The sequence below is a fragment of the Acomys minous genome, assembly GCF_964271855.1.
Source record: "Acomys minous genome assembly, chromosome: 2".
Lineage (NCBI taxonomy): Eukaryota > Metazoa > Chordata > Mammalia > Rodentia > Muridae > Acomys > Acomys minous.
Genome location: NC_140484.1, coordinates 44,796,929 through 44,813,432, shown reverse-complemented (window position 1 = coordinate 44,813,432; position 16,504 = coordinate 44,796,929). Strand labels below are relative to the sequence as shown.

At 38.2% G+C, this 16,504-nt stretch overlaps 1 protein-coding gene across 7 annotated transcripts in view; it reads right to left on the bottom strand.

Moving 5' to 3' along the window:
- Positions 1–16,504, bottom strand: part of TLE4 (TLE family member 4, transcriptional corepressor) — a 135,756-nt gene that overhangs the window by 101,225 nt on the left and 18,027 nt on the right. For all 7 annotated transcript variants that reach the window (XM_084773048.1, XM_084773052.1, XM_084773049.1 and 4 more), the window contains exon 5: positions 1,590–1,652. In XM_084773048.1, the coding sequence (XP_084629174.1) occupies positions 1,590–1,652 (63 nt within the window). The remainder of the gene's footprint in view (positions 1–1,589; positions 1,653–16,504) is intronic.

The window sequence follows — 16,504 nt, the reverse complement described above, 5'->3', positions numbered from 1 at the left end:
AAGTATTCTTCTCACTATCTCTACAAGTAGAACTTCTTAAAGGGCCACTCACCAGTCTAGGCAAGGCCAACAGTCAAGATGCCCAAAGAAATGCAAATAGGGACTAGAGAGATGGATGAATATTATATTAAGTTCACTTGCTTCTCTGGTGGAGGATAGGTCCTGTTTCGAGCAGTCACCTGTTGGCTTATGACCATCTGTAACTCCATTTTAGGGATCTACTACCCTCTGGCCTCTGCAGGCACCAAGCATATATGTAACACTCATACATACACTGAGACACACATAGACATTAATGAAGATAAATAAATCTTAAAATAAGAAGGAAGAAAGGTAAGAAATGTAAATATACTCCTTGATACTCTCAGTCAAAATGCACCTAATCCAGTCATAGGCAAATATTAAGTTAAAATAGGTAAATGAGGATAATGAGGATTAGTGGTCACAGCTAAATAAGGAAAAGCCTAGCATATGAATTAGAGTGTAGCAGTTTGTGAGTAAGACTGTGTCCTTCTTCGACATAGTAAGTTATTTAAATCTAAACCTGGTTTGGACAAAACAGACAGAAATCCACACATACGCAATGCATGTACAAATTAAAATTACTGGTTTGTGACCAACCCAGAACATGCCATCGTTAGACAAGTGTGTGAACAGCTGTTTTGAAAAGCAGGGACTGACAGACCACAGTAGGAGGAAGGTGAAAACCAAAGGACTAAGTACTATGGCCACAAGACTTTAGAAATAGTTCTTTTTTTCTTATAGCTCACCGCTCCATAGCAAATAAAGGATTCAATAACCCAAAAGCAAAACCAATCTTTTCTAGTAATCTCACTTAAACTTTCTACCTACCCAAAGCAAGCAAATAAGCAAAGGAGAGAGGAGGACACAAGGAAACCACCAAGCACTAGAAAGACAGAGACCCTCCTTCCAATCTGCTTGAATTTTTGACAGTACGTACTTTCCCTGGCAGTGAGCAAAACAAAACTAGTGAGCCACATGACAGGCACTGGTCATATTAAAAAGGCCCCTATCAGCAAAGCCTAATGTGACTCAGAAATGAGAATGCTGGATTTACCTTGAATGTCTTTTCTAAATACACAGACAACATAAAGGATTAATCAGGTAATAAAAAGTAACTTTCACAAAGCAGCAGCCAAAAGTCCCATTAATTTATTCACTAGGTGAAGCCTCTCTATCTGAATGTGTCTTTTGCTGAGACTCAATGCTCAGTGACAGAGATGTACAGACCAACTTCTTGTCTTCCTGGCAATTTTACAATCTCTATGATTAGATCACATTATAAAAAACAGGCATAATGCTAAAAAACACTACTTTGAATAATGACAAGAAAATATTTTAACAATTAAATTTTACTTAACACAGAAAATGTTTCATTAATAAACACTTTAAATTACATTACACTAAATATTAATGAGGTTCAGAAGTTGAAGTGGGAACATTTGTATTTTAGAAATATGAAATATGAACATCAAGAAAATGACAAGGCCAGACTCAAGTCTATAATCTCTTATCTGCAAAATCAATAACACGGCAACAACTTCTAGCCCTGACATCAACTGTCTTACCTCTTGGGACAGGAAAGGAATGACCTGTGCACAGATAGCATTGAGTCGTTTAACAATCTCTGCCTGTAAAAAAGAGAGAAACACAAATTAAGAAAATAGTCTGGTGGCTATAGATTCTCCAAGTATTAACTGGCTGATATTAAAAGGCACTCTGTACTCTGGCTGGCAATGTCTAAGGAAAAGGAAAACTACCTTCTCAGCAAGCCCATTAAAAGGAGGCAGTGACAACTGAGTCATATTAGCAGCAGAATTTATTAAACGGCATTCATTTTAAGATTTAATCTTCAAGCACCAGAGTAATAAGAAATGAATTTAATCTCTAGGACTAGAAACCAGTTTTCAAAAGCCTTCATCAGGAGGGCCCTTGCCTAATCTAATGTTGATTTCATAAAATACCACGTCTTTATTTAATGAGATAATACATTTTTCTCTACATATACCAACTGTTTCTATTCCCAAATGACTGTACTTCTATAGTTGTGTAGAAATCTCTCCTCCCTACACTCTTTTAAGTTCAAGCAAACCTTGAACTAACAACCTCAATTTCTCAGCCTCCAGAGTGCTTGAATGTTAGGCATATGCTGCTGCACCTGGCAGCCTTTCCCTGTAAAGCCCGATATTTTTTTCTTATACTTAGTTCCCAATCTCCTGAAACTTAAAAAAAAAAAAAAAGGAGCAGCAATCAAAGAAATGGATATAATTAACTGCTGAATAGTGGGACATTTTCAAACAGTAAAGGCTTCTAAATCTATCAGCCAAGGTTTTCAGTGTAGCTTTCAGAGCATGCTAAGGTCTACACTCAGCAGAGACCTGCAAAGGTTTTAACAAAGTGAGACTATAGAAGCTATTCTTCAATCTTTTAGAGATAGAGAAACAAAAATGTACATACCTAGTACATACACCTAACTTGGAACTGAAGGTTTTAAAACAATAAAGAAAAATGCTGTTATATGGTTTTTTCTAAAGCCTGTTCAGAGCTTTACTATGCATCTTCAAATGGCATGCCATATACTTTTGTGATAAGCTGACCTGGTTTTTAATATATGCACAAATGTGCTTCAAAATTGCTCATATTTTAATGATGAGATAGTAAAAAGGGAAGGTTAAGAAATGCTAAAAGACAGAAAATACAAAGCAATTATTATACATGGGACAATCTGCAAACAAATTTCATGTAGAATCAGTTCATTTTATGAAGTACACAAACTTTATTTTCTTGCTAAGTCATTATAGAACAGTAACACTGCTTGTACAATCGAGGCTTACTTTTTGCAGCAACCCTTTTAATTTTGAGGCTATGCAATTTCTTAAATGCCAGCGCCTTAAAAAACTTCCTCAACCAACATAAAACAAAAATTCACCATGAGGTTCCCAATGTAAGCTTTCCATTCCAGCCTGGACTCCTAATGAGACTAAGCCCCCGTACCAGTAAGCAGCAGTGACCAAGCCTCCACTGTGCTGACCTGATTTAATTTACTGCCCTGGCCCCATGGATCATTTAGCCATCCTTTAAGAATGACTAAACCACCATGAAAGGCTGCAATGGGAACCACCAAACCCCTGTCCACCTGGGTGAACATTCCACAGTGGTGATGGAGTTAAATTCTAAGTTAAGAAAGCAGAACAGCATTCAGGAGCCTGAATACTCCCTGTCTCAAAGGCATTTGGTGGTTAGGCTTTTTGTAGAGACAGAGATGGGGGTAGGAATAAAAGATAATGAGACTTTGGGGCAGACCAAACTGATGATTCGTATGCTTAGAACCATCTGCCAAGCATATTTTCCTCATTATGTTGTTTACATAAATAAAATAGTCCCTTGCTAGGAGGGTTGGAAAAAAAGAAGTATGTGGGCATGTAGGAAAACTGAGTTCCTTAATTTGCCTACATACTGTAGGCAGTAAAAACTACTGAGGAAACTCATTCATCTGGTAAATTTTTTTTTTAATTTTTTAGACAAGAGGTAATTGGTGCTTTAGTAAGCTATTTTAAGTCTGAGCACCTATTTAAGGCAAAAACAAAAAATGGAAAATCACCAAAATAAAAAGAACAGAAGTCTTAACACTAAAAATTATGTATATTAACATAAACACCAACAGAAAAAGAAGGGTAAAATCTTCAAACTTTTTCTTTAAAGGTCTCCTTTTGTTTAAAAGACTTCTTAATTTCTTTATGCTGTCATGCCAATAGATTTTTTTCATGAACAAGCTAATTGGCAGCAAGGGGGTGGGGTATGTCTGTGTGATTTCATACAATTAAGCAGGCCATTCCTCACTTTGAAAGCTAAAGTTGCCTCGGAAACACTGCTGCTTCCATGGTCATCTAATTTCACCTCTTTTGTCCCACAGGACCAAGCTTTGGGGAGGCATCATTTATTTTCAGGCCTTTCCACTGGGCTTCAGCGATCAACCAGTAATACTGTGGACATACACTTCTAATGGCCTATGTTTTGAAACTGAGTCTAATCTAATGGCGTGGGGCCCAAACTCCTTTTCTAGCACAGCCATTAAAGGATGTAGGTTATTGCTGTTGTCACCATTGATATTTGTCATTGTAATGTAATTAGGGCCCTAAAATGATGCATTACAGCCCTTGGCACAGCTTCTATTAAAATCTTTTCTTCTGCTCACTGAACTGCGACCTGCTTTCTGATGAATAACAGACAGACAGCTTTAGGGTAAGAAGCAGATTCATCAAAGAAGTATTTTTAAGCTTTGAGGAAAGAAGGAAAAACGCAGCCGAGGAGGAAAAGCCACAATACACATTTGAATTGCATTTGACCACTTGAAATTCTGATTGCATCTGATGAATCTGGCTTAGACAATATATTTCCAGTCTTTGAATCACATGGTTAATCAGGACTCTAATCTGCTATCCATCAGCCTATGCAGTTCTTTGGCTTCCAATCAAATTTATAGGTGATGTGGGTCACGCATCCCTGAGCAATGCAGTCACAGATAGCCCATTCAAACAGGCAAAGATGCTGAAATACTGTTCGTTGTTAGAATTACTTGGTGCTATTATAGCATTTGATGTTTTATGGGCACTGCTAAACTACTGCCTTTAACACTTATGATACTCCAAATCAGTATTAATAGTCCTAATAAAAGGAGAATTGTTCATGTCCAAAATTGACCCAAAAAATCTTCATACTTTGACAAATATGTTAACTTTTGACACTTCTATTACATCTTTTCTATTCATAAAGATATACATTTAAGGAAAGTAGTTGATGGGGCTGGAGAGATGGCTCAGCCCTCAAGATTGCTTGCTGCTCTTGCAGGGGAGCATTTTCATTCCCAGCACCCATATCTGGCAGGTGACAAAGGCCTATTCAAAGTTTGTGTACTTCCAGTTCAAAGGGATCAGGTACCCTCTTCTGTACACCACTGGCACATGCACACATACGTCAGCCCACCTCCCCCCCCCCACACACACACACAGGAAAAACTTTTCTTCAAAATTTTAATAAGAGAAAAGTGAACACATTTTCTTACACACAATTCACCACTGTTCTATTTTTTTATTTTCTACCTTTGTTTCATATTCCAATAAAAATGCCAATCATCCCTACTTTTTTCAAAAAAGCCATTTGGTTTTGGCAAAATATCTTAGAAAAAGATAACAACAAAAAGGGCATTTTATAAAAATTACTTGACTATTCACTCAACACCGGATACTGAATGCCATCATGCTAGCTCTAAAGAAGAGAAGAATGAAAGAGAGGTGTCACCAGCCACGAATGAAGAGGGAGAACGCCAGGAAAAACCCCAAACTGTTCATTTTAACTCTGATACACAAAGCATGTTGAAAACTTAGCTATCTTACATCATATAAAAGAGAGAACTCACTATGTAGAACAAGCTAAATAAGATCTTTTTTGTTTTGCTTTGTTTTTTGTTTTTCGAGACAGGGCTTCTCTGTGTATCCTGGCTGTCTGGAACTAGCTCTGTAGGCCAGGCTGGCCTCAAACAAGACTATTTTTAAAAGCTGCCCATCCCATTTCCTCCTATAAGAGGAACTGTCTGTGGATACTCAATGTATATTATATTGAACAACTTTTTTTTTTAACTTCTCCACACTTCCCTCAGTGAGTTACACTGATACCTGATGGTATCACCAAAGCAATATTATCCTGGTTCCTCTTTTGAACTAACTTGTATGCCACTTACTGCATGATAAATTGTGCTATCAATTGCAACTGCATAAGTTGGTTAATTAAACACTTTCAAGTACCCCATTTGTTTGTCCTAACAAGACACATGGTACCATTGGTGGTGCTCATGCAGCAATATGCAGGATAGAGTCATCAAGGGAGGCACTGTGTCCCTACATCTCATAAAGCTGTTTGAATCTATGTCTACAAGTCTTATGAAAACTTTCTACAAGGATTAAATTGTGCTCCTCCCTCTTACCTTTGAACTGTCTAGAAGTACTTCTTTAAAGGAAACCTTAGATGCTCACTTAGTACCATATTAGCTGAACTTTGATATCATATCTAATACTGTTCCAGCGTTAAGAGGGATCAGGAGGATGCTGTACTAGACAGGGAAAGATTAATGAGCCATGTGCCTGACATTCAGTCACTCATACAAGGTCAAATCACTGCAGTTCTCAAGTCTGAAAAAGCTATGTAACTAATGTTATCAGTTACACTCAGCCACTCAGAGAGGAAAGGCAGGAAACACAGAAAAAAGAATGAGAGGGGAGAGTGGAGGATCAGTAGGAGCAGGCAAGGAAAACCAACTTCTCTGACGACTTTAACCTTAGCTTTTAGGATGAAGCTTCTCCAGAACCAGATTTACCTGTGCTCACCAAGCTCTGAAATGCTTCTCTCAACACTTCTCTGCCATTGTCACAGCAAGTGGTGTCAGCTACTTTGTCTCTTTTCCTTACATAAATATACTGCGGCCTTTGAATGCTAACTTACAATTATATATTTTCTTACCTAGGTATAGAGACAAATATTCCTTGTGAAAGCAAATAGAAATAATTTACCTCAATTTTTTCCAACAAGACTGATATGACCAAAATGAGGTGAAAAATATCTAAAAGTGAAGAATTTTGGGTACACGAATAAAAACAAAACTAACTTGTGATCCTTTAACAAGGTCTCATCATGGATACCTATATTGTAAATCCATCAAAGCAACAAGCCATCTCTTAGATAGGAAACACCATGCCAGATGGGCTGGTCATTTCTTCTTAGTCACATCCAAGCACATCAAACCTGGAGGCCACAAGCCACACATGCCCTTAAGACAGCTATGAATACAGCCCAACACATTTGCAGATAAAATCATGTTTCAAAGTCAAAAGGTTGAACAATATCTGGTTAGATTAGTCCTTCTTTATCTGTTTTCTTCTTGCTTATCATTTTTCTTTTTCAACAGATCTCCATCTTATGGCTATATTCCTGAACATTTATTCTCCTCTCTTCCTTCTAGCCCTAGCACAGCCACCCTCTAGTTACATTTAATTTCAACTATTTGAAGTCATTACCAAAAAAACATCCTTTCGAGTCCTTTGAATGTTTTCCCAGTGATGAACACCTAGTCTGATCAAAATCAAAGTCGTGATTTCTTCCTATTTTCCCAGATACATGGCTCTCATAGATTTCTGCTATAGTGCTGAGTTAGACAGCCTGGCAGGTGAATCACAGCCCTGGCCAGCTAGTACAGAAGGTACTGCAAGGACAGGGTAGAGTCTCTTTCTTAAGTCTGTTCTTAAGTCTGACCCTGCTACCTAACATAGCGTTTACCAGCGTCCTCAGACTCAGTCCTCACCACCATGTCAAGTCTCAGTCCATAAAATGTCCTCTTACTCCAGTGATTTCACATAAGAATCCCTCTTATACTCACTAACCCATTCCTGCCTTATGTCTTGACAGGATCTGAGATTAGCTAGAATTATCAGATTATCTTGTTATAAAGCACATGGAGTTGGGACTAAAAAAGTATACTCTGAACAAACTCCAAGGTGATGCTAAGAGACACTGCTGGTCCATAGAACACACAAACCTTAAGGAGTATAGCAAACTTTTAAAGCACAGGATCTTGATAAGAGCAGCCATTTGGTCAGCAAGCACATTCCATGCGGCTAGAGTACAGAAGACATTTAATATATAATTTTGTAAATGAACTACAATCCAGGCCAAGTGGTTGGAATTTCATAATTTTTGTGGGCATGAAAAAATTGTTATAGAAAAGCTAAAATATATCAATGTACCAACCATAAGGACTACCCATCTAGAAGACCTACTCACATTCAAATTTGGTTTGTTTGACTTCCTGGCATATATCATTTCTGACATTTAGGAAGTCACATCACATAAAAAGAATAATATATTATTATATATTATTAATAATACATATTAATAATATATATCCTCACTGGACAGCAAGAAAAAATGCAAATTCATTCTAGACAACTCCTGACTGGTGAGTCAGTGATTAAAGTTTCCATTCTGAATTCTTGGCAGGATATGTGATTTAAAAGATTATTTAGAAACAGAATGCAGATGCAGCTTAGCCTCCTACTAATATTGCTTACAGCAGATTACTGATCATCTGAGCCTTTGGCATTCAGCACATCTGCTAGAGTACTACACCAGGAGAGCACTTTGTACACAGAGTTCAAAATAAATTTTTAATAGTACCTGGAATAAATCAATTTGATTAGAACAGCCCACTGAAAGGCCTTAATCATGCTACAGCATCACAGGGCTCATAGGAGTAAAAGAACAGTTCCTAATAACTCAATGTGCAGTGGGAACACACATACTACAGTGTATACACACCCACCTCACATCTATTCAAACCCTGTTCAAAACAGACCATGAGAGCTAGGAGCAAGAAGCCATGGACACAACAGATGCAGTAACAATACCTCCAGAGAACAAGTGCCTTCTTAAGGAGGCCAAAAACTGCTTCTTTGTTGCCTTAGCCATAGGCATCAGATCAGGTCAACTAACTTGGAATTCTACTTTCTGGTACCCAAACAAGCTCCTCAATGTATTTGGCAAGCCTGTTTGAATACACTTTTTTGTTTGTTTGTTTGTTTTTGTTTTGTTTTTTGAGACAGGATTTCTCTCTGTAGCCTTGGCTGTGCTGGACTAGCTTTGTAGAACAGGCTGGCCTCTAACTCACAGACGCCCACCTACCTTTGCCTCCCTGAGTGCTGCTATTAAAGGCGTGCACCACCACACCCAGCTTTAAATACACTCTTGTTCAATGTTTTAATAATTAGAAATTTTCTGCCAAGAGAAAACAAACATCTTGCTTAATTTTTGCTTCTTGCTGGAGTGGTATGCTCCACACAGAAGGGAGCCACCACCAAATGACTCCTCGTCCAAGCTTCTCTCAACAGCTCACACTGAAGTGATCAATCCCTTTTCCCTTGAGGGAAGCCATCTGGGACAGACTTGCCCAAAAATAAAGCAGCAAAAAGAAAGTTACATACCACAGACTGAGATCCACCTTGCCCCGATAACCATAAAAAGCACAAATGTTCCCTGTAGTCTGGCTTCTAGCTACTTTTACTTGCATTTTTTGTTTGGTCCTTTTTTCTTTTTTCTTTTTTTTAATATTCCACAAAGGAAGTTGAGAAAAGTAAAGGTAAAGGGAACTACGGTTATCTATTTGTGTTTCTATAATCTAAGTTACTTTTAGAATGTACAATCACCCTCAGTGTCCATGAGAGATTTGTGCTGGGACCCTCCACAAACATCAAATCCATATTATTCATAAAACGACAAGCGATTTGAAAAGAACCTATACATCCCTTCTTGTCTGTTCTAAAAGCTATAACACCTAACAGAATGTAGATGCAATACAAATAGCTTTAATACACTTCATTGTTTAAAATGTAACAATGGACAAACCTGTGCTCAATACAGGCACATTTCTTCCAAACTCACTGAATCTACAGTTGGCGTACACAGATAATGGACTTATGGACATAGAAGCTGACTGTACTTCAAGTTACTTTTAAATTTCATCATGTATGCAACTTACGATATTTAAACACATGTACCTTAATAAAGGCCTTAACTATGAATATAGAACTGCCTGTTTATTTGTTCTTCAAGTATTTATTAACTTTCTACTTACTACTGTCAGGACTCTTTTAGGTACTGAGTAGAGAAATGGGTGAAGAGAACAAGAAAATCCCTGCTGTCCAGAAGTTCAAAGCATAGGGGTAAAGAGACAAAGATAGAACATAGATATGCAAAAGGGAACTTCTGGTATTTGAAAGATATCTACAAAGAATATAATCTAGGGCTGGAGAGATGGCTCAGAGGATTAGAGCACTGGCTGCTCCTCCAAAGGTCCTGAGTTCAATTCCTAGCAACCACATGGTGGCTCACACCCATCTATAATGAGATCTAATGTCCTCTTCTGTCATACATGTGGCAAAACACTGTATACACAATAAAGAAATAAATCTAAAAAAGATCACCTAAACCCTAATCCTAGGGTAAAGATGAGTCAGTTTGAATAGGATAAGCAGGAAAGGACAAAAAGTAATGATTTTAAAGTTGAAACGTGACTGAAAATATCATCTCCCAAAGCAGGTTCTGTACACCTTGCAGAAGTTATTCCAAGTATATATGTAAAGTGCACTCTGACCAGATGGCCCCACTTTGCCTCAACATAATTAAACAGCTCTCTTCGCTATCAGACATCTCAATGCCTCTCACTTGATAGTACTAGTTTAATATCTTTGGAATGAAGTCCACAAAAAGCAACACTACTGAAAGCTCCTTGACTTTGAAACTCTTAAAGTTCTCAAACAATATTCTCAGGAAACAGCTGGTTAGTAGTTTCATATGCCAGACCTCACCCCACATACATTAACTCAGAATCTCCAAAAGTAGGAGTCAGGCATCAGTGCTCCACTTTAAAGTTCCATAAAGGCAGGACTAAGAACATTTGCTAGAATACAGGACACATGCAGTAAAAGGCAATGCTGTGGCAGGCCTTGAATGCCACATTCCAGTGCTTGAACTTTACTTGGTGGGTAGCAGGGATCTACCAGGGACAATTTCTAGGAAAGTAGTGAGGAACTAAAGCATGTTAAGATATCTCAGTGTCTTCAGCATTCTAACCCTCTTCTTGCCACTGATTACATTTAATGGCTGTGGAAAGAAGCGGTTATAAATATAAAACATACTACAAGAGAAAAGATGGAAGTTGAAAGATAATTTTAGAGTATGAACAAAATGAATTCGCAAATCATGTATAACTTAGAAAATTTAACAGTATGATTTCAGATAATTGGCTTTCACTCTGAGCTAGGAGCTGTGGCACACAGTGTAGTGAATGCAGAATGCTCTGCCCCTATGAGTTGTTTACAGTTCAGCAAGGAAGATCAAACAGAAATAAACACAAGAAACTAGGCCTTGTGGCAGAGGCCTGTAATCTCAGGTACTAATGAGGCTGAAGCCAGAGCACCACAAGTTCAAAGTCTGTCTAGGCAAGAGAGTGAGCTCAAGGGCAGCCTGGGCAATGTAAATGAGACACTGTTCCAGCATATAAAGCAAAAAGAGAGTTATAGTTCAGTGAGTTGATTGGTAAAGTACTTGCCTCTCATAGGCAGAGCCTGGGTTTCCATGCCCCATTCTAGGGAAAGGGTTAAGGAAAATGGGGAAAATCCCTTATATGAGGCATAGTTAAGTCCTCAATCTTTAATAAATGTCTACTACTATGCCAGGTTCCATGTCACATCTAAGACAGTAGAAGAACAAGTGGTATTTACAAAGCCTATAATACAGTAAATGAGACAGACAGTGTTTCTAATGACTAAGGCAAGAATATTATCCTGAGGGACCAGGATAAAGTGAGCCTAAAAGATGAAGATAGAGGGGCAGGACAAGAAAGGACCTGCCACACCAGCCTGGGATATTTACAGCACAAGAAAAGCAGTGGCAGCAGCAGATGTGCCTAGAAGTGGTTCAGAGAGCCTAGTGGTCAGGACTGTTCCCACCAAATGAGACTACTTAGACACTACCTTACAGTGAGTGATTGTAAATATGGTGGCAAGGAGTGCTGCATTAGGTCACACCAACCAACCTAACAATTAAGGAGAGCATGTTTTTTATGTGGGGTATATCACTTTAATTTAAGAGTGTTACTCTTGTCCCTAATGTTAAGATTAGAATAGTAAACTGTTAAAGAAAACGTCATAATCAGAAAGATAGCCAGAGAGAAAGCAAGCAAGCAGGAATAGCATAGAGCGGATTCTAGAAAACCTGTGGTCTGGATATATTATGTAGCTAATTGAGTAAGAAGGAAGCACAGAGATCTTGTTCTCCCCTGAGGACTTCCTGCCTGGAGAAACTGGACAGACAGGTTAGCTGACTTCCTTCCATAGGATCACTGGACCACAAGCAGGCTTGAGGGGGAGGACAATGTTTGGAAACAAGTTGAGAAACTCAAAAGACAAAGAAAACAAAAGGAAGCAAAGCTCATCTACTTAACAGTGAGTGAGAAAAGGCAGCCAGAAGAGAATAGGCCATACTAAGAATATTGGCAGATTTTCACTGCTCCTAAACACAACCCAATACCAGAAATACAGAGACAGCAAAGGCTACCAGCAAAGAGATCCAAGAAGCCAAGAGTCTCTAGAAGAAACATCAACAGACGATAATTATAACCAGAGTGACAGTAAAGCAAGGAGACACGCTGCATGGAGAGAAGCATGTGTGCCTGAACTGAATTTGGACAACAGAAGGAGTATATGAAAGAGCAAAGTCTGAATGCACAGATACACATCAAGGTAGGCAAATCAAAGGTTGTGTCAAGGTTTGGTTTTGGAGAACAGTTATTAGAAGGGATGGGACCAATTCAGCCTTGTGACTATAATCGGTCTGAAAACAAGGCAGATATAAATCATCAGCTACGAATTCCCAGATCTGCAGGTGATTTTCTAATTAGTAATCTAGTTGAGCCATGACTAAGCAAAGCCTCAAGTGATTCCAAATTCCATTTCCACAACCCTGAATGTGAAGAGCTGCCCCAGATATGGATGGCAGAAGTATCTATTTGAACTAGTATATGAATAAACTTCTTTATGGTAAATTGTTCTCTAGAACAAAACTGAGATTAGATAGTACAACAAATTGAGTGGCTGCATTGTTAGGTATTGACTGAAGCTCAGGGCTCTACTATCTCTCAATTAAGAAAGTATCCCTCACTAATTTACACTTCACAGGGGAAAGGCTGTAGGGCTCAAGAGGAGGCTAAAAGAAAGATCTAAGGAGACTAATTGGTAAGTAACAAAGGACAGACAGATCTTCCTCAACTGACTATGAGTGAAGTCTCAGACTAGCCCCAGAAAATCTGCTTGCTGTCTCTCCACTTCGGTGCACTAGGCCCCAGTAAAGCCGCGCTTGGTATTTACACTCTGCTACTGACAAAGGGTCTCTCTTCTGTTTTCTCAGTAAACAGATACTTGCCCTGAGTGCAGTAAAACTTATACATGGTAGTAAGGAGCAGCAGCAGCAGCTTCCAGAAGCAGGAGGGACAGTTGAGATTGAGTTTAAAGCTTCTTTGATGATGACATGGTCCTAAAATTTAAGACTACAGAATAAAAGTTATGTGAGATTTATAGAAATGTTCTTTTCATTGAGTAGATGGTAAAAAGTGGAGGAAAGAAGAACCTTCTGAAAGAAGAATTTACAAGTACTTAGAAATTTAAACAAGTTTTATGTTCACAGAAGCACAACCTGCAATGCCCAGGAACTGCCAACCTGCAAACCTGTCAAATGTCTTAGCCATGTTGTCATGTCCATGACATCTAGAATTTGATCAGACCTTTAGCTTAATCTGTTTTTATAAGTATTTAAGATCACACTTTACAAAAGGTAAATAAATAAATCACTTTATTTTATGAAGTTCAATCTCAGTCTACACTCATAGACTCGCCTTATAGATAACCTTGATGAATCTTTTGATTGACTGCATATTCTAGAAAGTTGTCCACCCTCAGATTATCACCAATTAGCTGGACAAGGAAGGGCCTTTTACTGTTTAGTTTAGGTGGTCAGGCTTTTGTTTTCTGTTTTAAAGATCAGATGACACTGTCCACAAAAGAAGCTACATGCTGATTTATTTTCCAGCACAAGTTCTTTATCTTCTTACCCAATTTTATCAAATGTTCACAGAGCTGCCCCAGTCCACGGATCATGTTCTGGGTAACTTTACTCCACAACTAACTGTCTTAAGTCCCAAACTGTAGCTTCTTTTGCCTTAGGTTTTAGTTTATGTTTCTACAAGGCAGCATGCTTCTCCAACACAGCCCTAAGATATAAAACACTTTCCTCTCCTTCCTGGCTTAAGAAAAGCTAAATAGCCAAAGCTGTAATACTACTTAGGAACCAGGTGGGTGAAGGTCTAAAGAAGTTCTCAATCTTCCTAATGTTGCAATCCTTTAAAACAGTTCCACATATTGTGGTGACCCCCAATCATAAAATTATTTTGCTACTTTATAATTGCTACTGTTATGAATCATAATGTATCTGATATGTGACCCACAGGTTGAGAACCACTGGCCTAGAGTCATTCAGCGGTCTTCTTAGATATTGTCTACTAGTCTGGGGCTGAACAACAAATTATAAACAATATTTTCTTACTGAATACTATGAGACATTGAAAATAACATGAAATTTAAGATTAGCATAGCCAATGAAGACTGTAACTAGCATGACCATATTTCTGTTTAAGTACATTTGAACTCCTGCAATAAAATGTACTTCTAAAGTGGTGGTTTTTGCTTTAACATATTTAATAAATTCTCCAAAAGGATTAGTTTTGATTACTTACTCCAAAATGATGCTAAGAATTTAGAGGTCAATCTAGAAAATATACCACAATGAAAAAGGTGTTTGAAAGTCATAGTTTAGTGTAGGGTTCTCAATGAACAAAAAGGAAGGTGGGGGAATGAAAAGCCACCATCTTCTCTGTAACAATGTAATGGTCCACCAGCTAGTTACTCAGCTGGGGCACTGGAGCAACAAGTTGTATAAAGCAAGAATCACCTAACCCTGTTCTATGCATAGAAAACTGTTGCCAGGACCACTAGTGTACCTGTCCACAGTGAACTGCCTCTAGGTCCTGTAAGGTACCAACAATCCCAGGTGTTCAAGTCCCTTATATAAAAGGGTCTAGTACTTACATATATGCACAACCTCCTATATACTCTAATTCATTTCTAGACTACTTAAAATAGCTAGTGCAATGTAAGTGCTATGGGAGAAGCCAATTATTACTTCATTGTTTAGGGAACAGTGAAAAGATAAAGATATCTGTGCATTATCAGTACAGACAAGTCTTTTCTCAAATAATCAAGTTACCTTATCATATACTTTTTTGATAATTGAAATAAAAGCACACCACTTATTTCAAGTATTCTCCCTGGAACCTGACTGGAGAATTCACGGAGGGACACAGCCGCATCAGCCAGAGTACAGAGGGAGACAACAAAGTCCCTGCCTTTGTTTTGTCTGGTCCACAGTAACTTTAACTTGCTGAAATTCTGTTAATATTTAGTTTCCTTTAATACTACGCTTTGTAGTCTAACTTAGGCTGAAAAGAAACAGGACATTATTGTGTTTAGAGAAAGCATCCAAACATAATGATAATGAGCACACTCAGGAAAACATTTTCATCACCCCTTTGACCCTTTTGTTGATAATCATGCCATTACATTCAAATGGCTCAAAATTAGTATTAGCTATATAGGTGCATGATAGGAAATCTAAAGCTGTGGTCAGATTTGAAGAAAGCATCTCACATCCCATTAGCACGGATGTTTCTGATGGTTACAATGGGACGCAGGAGAAAGCAATGAAACCACACCCACCCCTCTTTGGACTAGATCTGTGGCTTCAAAAATATTTTGGTTTACCAAAGTGTTCTCTATGGGCTTCCTGCTTCATGTGTACTCAGCTTTTCTTACTATCACTGCTATTCTCATTCAACTACAGAAGCTTAGGAAGTATCTAGAGGGGTACCTTAATATATGCCCCATGGGGGGGGGGATTAAACATATATAAATAATTTATGTTTACTAAACCATCTATCTTAATTTCTGTGTTTAGCTCTTCTGAAACATAATGAAAACAGAGGTAATTGTTTCTTTTGAAACATAGTTCAAAAATTTAAACTCAGTTTCATATTTACTAAAGACTTCACAACACAAGGAATCTTAGCCAATTGTAGTCAAGAATATAAGAATAAAAAGATAAAAATAACTCAAATTTCAATGGCTAATAAATAACGCAGAGGATTCTGGACCCATATTAACATTCAGAATCTTTCTAAAGGGAAAAAGTTAAAATTGAAATTACTTAAATTCCTTTCTATCAATAATAATTATGGCAACAATTACACAAAATGATTCACAGAAACTTATAAAGTCACCCAATAGCCAAATGCTCTCCTTAAAAGGAAATGTTCCCGAAACCACTGCCCACAAAGGATTGCCTGGCTAACTCTCTTGTGGTCTGGCTATAGAGTACAGGCACTAATGGTGGAATCCTAGAGGTCTTGACAAGAGTATAGATTCAGCACCAGGAGAAATGAAAAAAACAAACTCATTCTTTCCCTCCCTCTCGCTCACACCTTCTTCCCTAGACACACTGCAATACACTCGACATCAGTTTTTCCTCAATGTCTCTCTGCTAATGTCCCCATATTTCTCCCACCTTGTAGTGTCTTGGGGTCTTCTGCAAGCACTACTATAACCTTGACCCAATGGACTACTACTATGCCAATGCTCATCTAATTTAGACTCAACATTCTCAACGCTGCCTCTCTACTCACATGGTTATAAGCAATATTCACAGATATTTGCTCCAGGACCCAAGCGAGGTGCAGAGAGTGTACCAACTAAATAGATGCGGTCCTGGGTTTTCA